Here is a 12,226-nt window from a genome sequence, read left to right as displayed (position 1 = left end):
CACAGTCTCCAAAACGATTACGTCCCTAATTTGGGATTATACCCAATCCTGAGTGATCACTGCTGCCACCTGCTGGACGTCACGAGTAATGATTGCATGATCAGCACAGACCCCCAGATGAGTCCTCCAGGGACCAGTTGGGGGACAATTGGGATTGATGGATCCAGATCCACAGCCGATAAGTGAATGTTCCTATCCTAGGGCTTCCGCCTGCTCCTGGCCAGTCCGGCCACCTGCCTTAGGATCCTACTAGACAAGAAGCAGGAAGGGCACGGAGACGTCATCATGTTCCAGGGTGAGGGCAGCAGCGCAGCGCCGTGCTAAAGGGCATTGTGCTTATTGAAAGGGGTATTCTTAATTCTCATGTTCCTCCCGCAGGATTAGAAACCAAACGATGGACCGTGACCAAGATCCTCTCCACAGATGTCATTGTCCAGGAGAACGCGTATGCGCAGGTAAGAGCTCGGAGGACCCAGATATTCAAGAAGCAAATCTGATGGGTTAATTAGCCACAGATCATAAATAGTAGGTGCAGAGGCGCAATTTTCATGAACTGTACAACGTTGGCTCTGTATTTATGGCACATATAGCAGCCACGTGACTTTCCCATGATTCCATGCAGCAATGTGTTGCAGAAATGCCCCATGGGACGGTGGCATATAGTGAGGTATGGGCGGGTATGTGAGAGGGGGACGTTACCGCCACTTATCCTCTTGCAGCACTGCATCGACTGGAACAGAGATATCCTGAAGACGGAGCTCGGCCTCACGGAGGAGGACATCATCGATGTACCAGCCCTATTCAGGCTGCACCAGGACAAGGCTGTGGCTTTCTTCCCCAACATGGTGAGTACTGTTCCACGATGCCCCACACGACATCTCGCAGATTCCCGGGACGTTCTGAGCTTCTCTCTGCTTCCTCAGGTGAATATGATCGTTCTGGGGAAAGACCTAGGAATTCCCAAACCCTACGGGCCCGTAATCAAGGAGACGTGCTGCCTGGAGGATTACGTCATCGAGCAGCTCAAGCCCTTAGAGCTGAGATGCACATTCATCGATGATGTGGTGTCGTACCACAAGAAGCTGGGCGAGGTGCACTGCGGCACCAACGTGCGCCGGGAGCCATTCACCTTCAAGTGGTGGCAGATGGAGGAGCCGTAGTGGTCGGGAGGCGGCCTAGACCCTCCTCATCCTCGGCAATCTCCTTCCGAGCTCCAGTCCTCAAATGGTTTAGTGTTATGTAGCAGAGCCGGGCCATGGACGGTTACCTGCCCGTTCTAAGCCTATGCCACATCAGCGGGCAGGTATAGGCACACAGAATAATATATACTTACCCCAGACTTACGCAGAAAGGCCAGCGATAGACACCAGCTCAGATAAGTCTGCCCAGCTGCTTCGCGTAAGCAAAGTCTGAGCTTGCGGTGCTGCACTGGATCCCGGGGGAGCGGCCGACACTATGAAGTGCCTTCCAATCCACGGATCTCACTGATTATAAGTTATTACGGGCCGCTCACACGGGTTCCTGCCAGGCGGAGTAAGGACAGAGGAGATTGCTGCACACCGACCATCCCGAGGATGATGACTGATGGGCACAGATCTGATACATTTATCAATATATTCCCTGGATTTTCTGTTTTGTGTTGGGACTCGCAGCGTTGTCTGTAGCGGGAAGTGATGATTACAATGATTTTTTTTTTTTACACTAATCTTTTTCCAATGTTTCTTACTTCTGATGAGTCATGTCGTTTCTCCTAATGTCACGTTAAAGGGCTAAATGAAATTTACGTGGAACGCTTCGCCCACATCTTGTCTGTAGGGGGCGGTGTAAAGACCGAGAGATGAGAACTGACTGAACAAAAGACGTCTTCCTCCCCTTGCTCCTCCTGACAGTGTGCACATCACCAGTAGGGGGCGACACTGGATTGCCTTGTGGCTCAGGAGTCATTCCTCCCTTGTAATATTATCAGCCGTGACAGGAGCTGGCCCTTAAGGATTTCGTGCTCCTGTTGAACTTGTGTAGTAGCTGCCGACAACCCGGCCGATCAGCAGATTTTAGGAAAGGAGACAAATGATTGCAGGTTCTATATCTACTCATAAAATACACGGACCACTACAGATTGTGGACCCCTAATCCTGTTCTAAGAATGAAAGCCAAATAAGAGTCAGACCAGACCATGACTGCCGCGTCCGTGCCGCAGGCATTGCTCTGCATCACTGTCAGTGCCTTATCAGACGCCCCCATACTTCACGTCATGACCCTCGCGTGTCCCGTGTGCCCTCCGTCCTGTGTTATTACTAACCGCCATAATAAAATCTTTGGAATGAAACGCTGTTGTCGTCAGATTGTATTAAGGGTGATGTGAACTACCACCCCCAGGATCCGGACCTGACAATGATGGCTGGGTCTTCACGTGCTACTGGTACATTGGTAATTCCTAGGTTACCGCGGGGGGGCCCAGCTTCTTATTAATGAATCCTAATCATAAAAGGTCGCATGAGGCCCAGCATAAACTTCCCCGGGGTACACCTCCTATTTGGGGGTCTTACACAATAGCTGCACTGTAATACACAATCATTACATATGATGGGTGGGCTCAATGGACCCCAATCCAACACATGCAGAACTATCTGGCCAGCACAACTGTATGGACATGATAGGGTGACTCATTAGTCGGTGGCTCCATTGTCACGGGGTCTGGGCACACAGTATTGGGGTGTAGATGGTGGGGCACTACGGCAATATAATGCCTGCAAGCTAGAAGAAAAATAATGATATTCTGTAAAATTAAAAACTCCCTGTTTATTTTTTGGAAGAGGTTCTGAATCAGCTGTGGTGTGTATAAGGGGATAAAGTGAAGAATATTACTCCTGTGTGATGCAGGAAAAGATGTTCTACAGGACTAAAGGCCATCGCGGGTTGGGTGGTCGAAAACATCAGACCCTGGGCCCCCTTTAGCCTTTGGATCCAGCAGTTGCACCTACCTTGCTCAGCAGAATCAGCACCTCTGCGGTATGACAGTCATTGACCAGAGCACCTTCTCACCTCCATAGGCCTCTCTTCTAGACCCATCTCCAGTGGTCGGCCGCCTTCTCCTCCATGGTCACAGAATAACATTAGTCGCCCCAATGTTGGCCCGTCCGGTTATGTAAGAGATAATAATGCAAGGTACACACGTTCCTGAAGGAGCAGATGAAACTGGGGATCGGGAAACCTGGAGAAAATGGACAAGGACCTCGAAAATTGGTCACAACTGCGGAGGCCGACACAAGGCCTTGGCTACTGAGTCATCTGCACAGGCGTCCAGAGGGAAAAGAGGGTCTTCGTGACCAGAGGAGGTTTTAGAACAAGAGCTCTGGATCCGCCTTATCTTCACAGTCATTAATGCAGTCATCACCATAGATTATATGGTCAGCAAGCACCAAGACCACCAGGGACGGTGGCGTCTGCCATATTCCCACATAGACCACCAGTGATGGCGGCGTCTGGCATATTACCACATAGACCACCAGGGATGGAGGTGTCTGGCATATTCTCACCACAGACCACCAGGGATGGCGGCGTCTGCCATATTCCCACATAGACCACTAGGGATGGCGGCTGTTACGTGTTACGGAACCACTCAGCACCCAGAATATGTTGTGCAGTTATATGTACCGTATGTATAATAGGTTCCATGTGAGATGCATGTCCCTAATGCATCAGCCCACAGGCTGCGCCCCTGGGCAGAGGGGACACGATATTCCCCTTTTGTCCGCCCCCCACCTTTGTAATTCCTACAGTAAATATTGGCAGGCTCCGGCCACCTGCAGCTATTGTAATGTATGTCTGGCCTGCCGCTTTTCTATTGGCCTGCCCTCTGTATCTGTGTGATATATTCTGTGTCCTGTGAGTAAAGTTTTGTCAGACTGGAAATACGTGGAGAAGCAGTGATCTTTTATATGCGCACATGTAACTAAGCAATTCCAGCCAGCGTCCTTCATTCAGACTCCAGCCAAAGCAGAGTGGACCTCCTGAAACACAGGGTGGTACTGAAAGAGGTACCCCAGCTTGGTAGACCCCGTTACACTGGTGTCAGACAGCAGGATATGATACCCCTTCTACAGGAGGAAAGGAATGAATGGAAAACAACTACCAGAAGTGAGGACTACATTAAAAGATCTGGTCGAAGCCCGAGGGTTAATCGCCAGCAACAAAACAAAAGCGGATTTGATAGCAGCCATCATGGAACACGACAGTGCAGCGCCCCCCAATGTGAACGTGGAGGAGACTGAATTCCAATCCAGCTATCGCCCCATATCTTTGCTCCAATTTGCTTCCAAACTCCTTGAGCAGCACGTCCACGCTGAACTTTCCTCTCACTTTGCATCTAACTCTCTCTTCGACAATCTACAATCTGGCTTCCGTCCGCACCATTCCACTGAGACTGCCCTGACCAAAATTACTAACGACTTACTTACAGCCAAAGCTAACGGACAATTCTCTATACTCCTCCTCCTATTTCTCTCCTCTGCCTTCGACACAGTTGACCACTGCCTCCTACTACAGATCCTCTCTTCTTTTGGTGTCAAAGACGTTGCCCTATCTTGGATCTCCTCGTACCTTGCCAACCGCACCTTTAGCGTTTCCTACTCCCATACTACCTCTCTGTTGGAGTCCCCCAATGCGCTGTCCTAGGACCCTTACTCTTCTCAATCTATACACTCGGCCTGGGACAACTCATAAGGTCCTATGGCTTCCAGTACCATCTATATGCCGATGACGCTCAGATCTACCTCTCTGGCCCAGATGTCACCTCTCTGCTCTCCAGAATCCCAGAGTGTCTATCGGCCATATCCTCCTTCTTCTCCTCTCGCTTCCTCAAGCTCAATGTGGACAAATCTGAACTCATTATCTTTCCTCCATCACGCATATCTTCCCTACCTGATCTATCAAAATAAATGAAATCACACTTTCCCCGTCCCCAAAATCCGCTGCCTCGGAGTAAAGGCCCCGTCACACATAGCGACGCTTAAGCGATCCCGACAACGATACGACCTGTCAGGGATCGTTGCTGCGTCGCTATGTGGTCGCTGGTGACATGTCACACAGTGCGATCTCCCCAACGACGCAGCAGCGATGCGGCGAACTGTAGAACGATGCTATTTCATGATGATTCAATGGGACGTCCTGTCAACGAGGTCGTTGGTAAGGTGTCAAACACAGCGATGTGCGCTACCCAGCGGGACCTCAACGATCAAAAAATGGCCCAGGCCATTCCGACACGACAGCAGGGGCCTGGTCGCTGCTACGTGTCACACATAGCGAGATCGCTACTGAGATAGCTGTTGCGTCACAAAACTTGTGACTCAGCAGCGATCTCGCTGTGTGTGACGGGGGCTTAACCCTTGACTCTGCCCTGTCCTTCAAACCGCACATCCAAGCTCTCGCCACCTCCTGTCACCTCCAGCTCAAAAATATTTCCAGAATCCGTCCTTTCCTCAACCCACACTCTACCATGCTTGTGCATGCCCTAATCATCTCCCGCCTCGACTACTGCAACATACTCCTCTGTGGCCTACCTTCTAACACTCTCGCACCCCTCCAGTCCATCCTTAACTCTGCTGCCCGAGTCCGACTAATTCATCTCTCTCCTCGCTACACTCCTGCTTCACCTCTTTGCAAATCCCTTCACTGGCTCCCAATTTCCCAGCGTATCCAGTTTAAACTACTAACACTGACCTACAAAGCCATCCATAACCCTTCTCCTCCGTATATTTCCACACTAATCTCTCAATATCTTCCCTCACGTAATCTCCGGTCCTCCCAAGACCTCCTCCTTTCCTCCACGCTTATTCGCTCCTCACTCAATCGCCTCCAAGACTTCTCCCAAATATCCCCCATCCTTTGGAATTCTGTGCCCCAACACATCCGGTTATCCACTACTTTTGGATCCTTCAAAAGAAACCTGAAAACCCCCCTCTTCAAGGAAGCTTACAGCCTGTAAAGACCACACAGCCACCTCAACACCATTGGAGATAATGCAACCCTCGACCTACTGTCTCCTTCCCCATAATCCTGTAGAATGTAAGCCCGCAAGGGCAGGGTCCTCGCCCCTCTGTACCAGTCTGTCATTGTTAGTTTTGTTTACTGTAAGTGATATTTTTATTTTGATGTAACCCCTTCTCATATACAGCACCGTGGAATTAATGGTGCTATATAAATAATAATTCCAGAGGGAGGTAAAGAACAGACTGGCGTTCTATGGCCCAAACCCTGCAGTAGAGATCATACGAGAGGTGATGGCTGATGTGCGTACTGATCTGAAGGAAGAGATGGCCGAGCGGACCAGGATAGAGCTAGCCAAGATGGGGATGGCAGAGCGGACCAAAGTGGAGCTGGCCAAGATGGAGATGGCAGAGCGGAGAGAGGAGAGTCAGCGAGCAGGGGGAGCTCTGGCCTCCGCCCAGGTACCTTCAACAGTAAGCCACAAAAAGATCCAGTATAATGCCTTCCGACAGTTGGGGGAGGCAGAGGAAGACATTGATGGCTTTCTGCAGGACTTTGAACGGCAGTGTGCCCTTCATCAAGTGAAGCCGGAGGCACGGGTTCAGATTCTGGCCAGCAAGCTGACAGGCCGGGCAGCGGACGCCTATCGCACGGTACCTGATGAGGACTGTATGGACTATGAGCGGATCAAAGAAGTGACCTTGCCCGGTATGCGCTGACACCAGAGGCATACCGCCAAGAGTTCTGCGGACTTATTAAACGAGTATCCGATACCCACGCTGAATGGGCCTGTAAATTACGGCGGTCACTGCTACAGTGGGTACAAGGGAGCCAAGCAACCACTAAGGAGGACGTCCTCCAGCTCTTCTTGTTAGAACGATTCTTTAATGGACTAACCCCCGAGACACAGGAATGGCTTCGGGACAGGCGGCCAACGACTCTTGAGGAAGCCGCTTGTCTGGCCGATGAACATCATGATGCCAGGAGGCCTCAGTTGTCCGGATCAAAGATGGTCACTAGGGGTCCGCCCATGGACCTGGAGGGCCCCAAACCACCGAAGATTGTAGGGGGACCAGCCAGAAACCCGGCCTACCACAGTCTCCCTGGGGCGCGATACCACACCTGCCGTCAGCTGGGCCACCTGCAAAGACATTGTCCCAACCAGACTCAGCATAACCAGTGGCCAAAGGCGGGAACAGCTACCTTCCGCCGGACCGCTGTACACTGCTACCAAGGTGAAGCTGACCCGGCATTGGGGGCTACAACTAACCAAGGAGTGGAAGACATGGAGGAAGTGCTGCATGAAGTAGACCCCGTGCAGGCAGCCCGAACAGATAATCGACAACAGCATCGACAGGTCGTGTGGGTTAATGGGAAACGTATGCAGGGACTAAGAGATTCCGGAGCAACTTTGACCCTTGTGAAGCCTCATCTCGTCCGGGACCAAGAGAAGACGGACCGGACAGTGGCAGTCCGTGTAGCAGGGGGAGCCATACATCGACTGCCCACTGCCAGGATTCACCTGAACTGGTGAGTTGGGGATGGCCTTGTTGAGGTTGGCTTGATGGAGGATTTGCCTGCAGATGTTTTGCTCGGAAATGACTTGGGGCCCATGTTCTCTGCCTTATCGGTTGCCCCTCTGGCTGAGACATATCCTGGGGCCCATGTTGTCTGCCTTCTCGGTTGCCTCTCTGGCTGAGACATATCCTGTGACCACCCGGAGACAAGCTCGAGCTGCGGAGGCGGAATCACACTCAGAGGAGGCCCAGGTAAGACATCCCAGCCCTACACGTATTCCCATAGCCAGACACATTTCTTGGGCCACCCCAGATGAATTTAAGAGGGAGTTACTTGAGGATCCTTCATTGGAGGGATATTGTGGGAAGGCACAGGAGGGGAGAGGGGTACTGGAAGGGGAACAGTTTGTATGGAAGCAGGGACTCCTCTACCGGATCACAGAGCAGCACCACACAGGGACGAGCCCCACTATAAAACGACAGCTGGTAGTTCCCAAGAAGTATAGGCAGGAGTTACTGCGAATCTCTCATGACATACCCTTGGCCGGGCACTTCGGCGTCAGTCGCACCAGGCATCGTCTGACACAAAACTTCTTTTGGCCGGGGGTAACCTATGATGTTCATCAATACTGCCAGACCTGTGACAGTTGCCAGCGCATTGGCAAGAGGGGAGATCGATGCACGGCCAAATTACGCCCCCTCCCCATTGTGGAGGAACCATTTAGCCGAGTAGCGGTCGATCTGATAGGGCCGTTAGCCAAACCCAGTCCGTCAGGGAAATGGTATATATTGACAGTGGTAGATTATGCCACACGGTATCCAGAGGCGGTTGCGTTACCTAACATACTGGCAGAGACGGTGGCGGCTGCCCTGCTCCAGGTTTTCTCACGGGTTGGATTTCCCCGGGAGATTATCTCAGACCAGGGTACCCAGTTTACAGCAGAGCTGACCAACCAACTGTGGAAGCTGTGTGGCGTAAAGTCCATTAGAAGCGCCCCGTACCACCCGCCAACCAATGGGTTGTGTGAACGCTTTAACAGGATGTTAAAACAACTCATTGGGACTTTTACCAGGACCTACAGGGACTGGGAGAAATTCTTGCCACACCTCCTGTTTGCCTATCGGGAGGTGCCCCAAGAATCCAGGGGTTCTCCCAGTTTGAGCTGGTATACGGGAGACGGGTAAGGGGACCCCTAGACTTAGTGCTAGAACACTGGGAAGGGGAGGGCATCATAGAAGGGGTACCTATTGTACCTCATGTGCTGGAATTCCAGGACCGCCTACAGGAGCTGACCCAGGCTGTACGTGGGAACATGCAGGTGGCCCAGCGGCACCAGCACGTATGGTACGATCGGAGGGCCAGAGAGCGCACCTTGGAAATAGGGCAGAAGGTCCTGGTATTACAGCCCACTAGGCAGAACAAGTTCCAAGCTGCATGGCAGGGGCCCTACCAGGTAGTGGGGAAAATAGCCGACACCACCTATAATGTCGCCGATTGTGACGACCCCAGGGTTTTCTGCATGTTCCACGTGAATATGCTGAAGCCCTATCGGGAGCGCCCTGAAGAGGTAGTGGCCATCTGTGCACCTGAAGCAGAGGATTTAGCCGGACTTCCCTTGCCGGATGTCTTAGGGGAGAGGACTCAGTCTAAAACATGGGACCAGCTACACTTGGGTGAAGACCTAGGCCCCCGGGAGAGACAGCGGGCAGAGGAGTTGTTGAGGCAGCGACAGAGGATGTTTTCGGGGAAACCCGGGTACACTCGCCTGGCACAACACAAGGTTGAGACCCAGGATCAGACCCCCCTGCGACAACCCCCCTTCCGCGTTCCTGAGTCTGTACAAGAAGGGATGCGACAAGAGATACAAGAGATGTTGTGTTTAGGGGTCATTGAAGAGTCAGATAGTCCCTGGGCATCCCCCGTAGTGTTAGTGCCCAACATAGTAACATAGTAACATAGTTAGTAAGGCCGAAAAAAGACATTTGTCCATCCAGTTCAGCCTATATTCCATCATAATAAATACCCAGATCTACGTCCTTCTACAGAACCCAATAATTGCACGATACAACACTGTTCTGCTCCAGGAAGACATCCAGGCCTCTCTTGAACCCCTCGACTGAGTTCGCCATCACCACCTCCTTGGGCAAGCAATTCCAGATTCTCACTGCCCTAACAGTAAAGAATCCTCTTCTATGTTGGTGGAAAAACCTTCTCTCCTCCAGACGCAAAGAATGCCCCCTTGTGCCCGTCACCTTCCTTGGTATAAACAGATCCTCAGCGAGATATTTGTATTGTCCCCTTATATACTTATACATGGTTATTAGATCGCCCCTCAGTCGTCTTTTTTCTAGACTAAATAATCCTAATTTCGCTAATCTATCTGGGTATTGTAGTTCTCCCATCCCCTTTATTAATTTTGTTGCCCTCCTTTGTACTCTCTCTAGTTCCATTATATCCTTCCTGAGCACCGGTGCCCAAAACTGGACACAGTACTCCATGTGCGGTCTAACTAGGGATTTGTACAGAGGCAGTATAATGCTCTCATCATGTGTATCCAGACCTCTTTTAATGCACCCCATGATCCTGTTTGCCTTGGCAGCTGCTGCCTGGCACTGGCTGCTCCAGGTAAGTTTATCATTAACTAGGATCCCCAAGTCCTTCTCCCTGTCAGATTTACCCAGTGGTTTCCCGTTCAGTGTGTAATGGTGATATTGATTCCCTCTTCCCATGTGTATAACCTTACATTTATCATTGTTAAACCTCATCTGCCACCTTTCAGCCCAAGTTTCCAACTTATCCAGATCCATCTGTAGCAGAATACTATCTTCTCTTGTATTAACTGCTTTACATAGTTTTGTATCATCTGCAAATATCGATATTTTACTGTGTAAACCTTCTACCAGATCATTAATGAATATGTTGAAGAGAACAGGTCCCAATACTGACCCCTGCGGTACCCCACTGGTCACAGCGACCCAGTTAGAGACTATACCATTTATAACCACCCTCTGCTTTCTATCACTAAGCCAGTTACTAACCCATTTACACACATTTTCCCCCAGACCAAGCATTCTCATTTTGTGTACCAACCTCTTGTGCGGCACGGTATCAAACGCTTTGGAAAAATCGAGATATACCACGTCCAATGACTCACCGTGGTCCAGTCTATAGCTTACCTCTTCATAAAAACTGATTAGATTGGTTTGACAGGAGCGATTTCTCATAAACCCATGCTGATATGGAGTTAAACAGTTATTCTCATTGAGATAATCCAGAATAACATCCCTCAGAAACCCTTCAAATATTTTACCAACAATAGAGGTTAGACTTACTGGCCTATAATTTCCAGGTTCACTTTTAGAGCCCTTTTTGAATATTGGCACCACATTTGCTATGCGCCAGTCCTGCGGAACAGACCCTGTCGCTATAGAGTCACTAAAAATAAGAAATAATGGTTTATCTATTACATTACTTAGTTCTCTTAGTACTCGTGGGTGTATGCCATCCGGACCCGGAGATTTATCTATTTTAATCTTATTTAGCCGGTTTCGCACCTCTTCTTGGGTTAGATTGGTGACCCTTAATATAGGGTTTTCATTGTTTCTTGGGATTTCACCTAGCATTTCATTTTCCACCGTGAATACCGTGGAGAAGAAGGTGTTTAATAGGTTAGCTTTTTCCTCGTCATCTACAACCATTCTTTCCTCACTATTTTTTAAGGGGCCTACATTTTCAGTTTTTATTCTTTTACTATTGATATAGTTGAAGAACAGTTTGGGATTAGTTTTACTCTCCTTAGCAATGTGCTTCTCTGTTTCCTTTTTGGCAGCTTTAATTAGTTTTTTAGATAAAGTATTTTTCTCCCTATAGTTTTTTAGAGCTTCAATGGTGCCATCCTGCTTTAGTAGTGCAAATGCTTTCTTTTTACTGTTAATTGCCTGTCTTACTTCTTTGTTTAGCCACATTGGGTTTTTCCTATTTCTAGTCCTTTTATTCCCACAAGGTATAAACCGCTTACACTGCCTATTTAGGATGTTCTTAAACATTTCCCATTTATTATCTGTATTCTCATTTCTGAGGATATTGTCCCAGTCTACCAGATTAAGGGCATCTCTAAGCTGTTCAAACTTTGCCTTCCTAAAGTTCAATGTTTTTGTGACTCCCTGACAAGTCCCCCTAGTGAAAGACAGGTGAAACTGCACAATATTGTGGTCGCTATTTCCTAAATGCCCGACCACCTGCAGATTTGTTATTCTGTCAGGTCTATTAGATAGTATTAGGTCTAAAAGTGCTGCTCCTCTGGTTGGATTCTGCACCAATTGTGAAAGATAATTTTTCTTGGTTATTAGCAGAAACCTGTTGCCTTTATGGGTTTCACAGGTTTCTGTTTCCCAGTTAATATCCGGGTAGTTAAAGTCCCCCATAACCAGGACCTCATTATGGGTTGCAGCTTCATCTATCTGCTTTAGAAGTAGACTTTCCATGCTTTCTGTTATATTTGGGGGTTTGTAACAGACCCCAATGAGAATTTTGTTACCATTTTTCCCTCCATGAATTTCAACCCATATGGACTCGACATCCTCATTCCCTTCGCTAATATCCTCCCTTAAAGTGGACTTTAGACAAGACTTTACATAGAGACAAACCCCTCCTCCTCTCTGATTTTTACGATCCTTTCTAAACAGACTGTAACCCTGTAAGTTAACTGCCCAGTCATAGCTTT

The 12,226-nt window shown here is 49.3% G+C and overlaps 1 protein-coding gene across 1 annotated transcript in view; it reads left to right on the top strand.

Annotated features, from left to right (window-relative positions):
* The window catches only part of PADI2 (peptidyl arginine deiminase 2), a 55,175-nt gene extending 52,849 nt beyond the window's left edge, over window positions 1-2,326 (top strand). The window contains exons 13-16 of the mRNA XM_069741091.1: window positions 202-295; window positions 379-455; window positions 720-845; window positions 924-2,326. Coding sequence (XP_069597192.1) covers window positions 202-295; window positions 379-455; window positions 720-845; window positions 924-1,160 — 534 coding nt within the window. The 3' untranslated portion in view covers window positions 1,161-2,326. The remainder of the gene's footprint in view (window positions 1-201; window positions 296-378; window positions 456-719; window positions 846-923) is intronic.
* The last annotated feature ends 9,900 nt before the right edge of the window (window positions 2,327-12,226 follow it).

The sequence above is a fragment of the Ranitomeya imitator genome, chromosome 10, assembly GCF_032444005.1.
Source record: "Ranitomeya imitator isolate aRanImi1 chromosome 10, aRanImi1.pri, whole genome shotgun sequence".
NCBI classification, from domain to species: domain Eukaryota; kingdom Metazoa; phylum Chordata; class Amphibia; order Anura; family Dendrobatidae; genus Ranitomeya; species Ranitomeya imitator.
The sequence above is the reverse complement of the archived record's forward strand: the minus strand, read 5'-3'. Positions and strand labels throughout refer to the sequence as shown.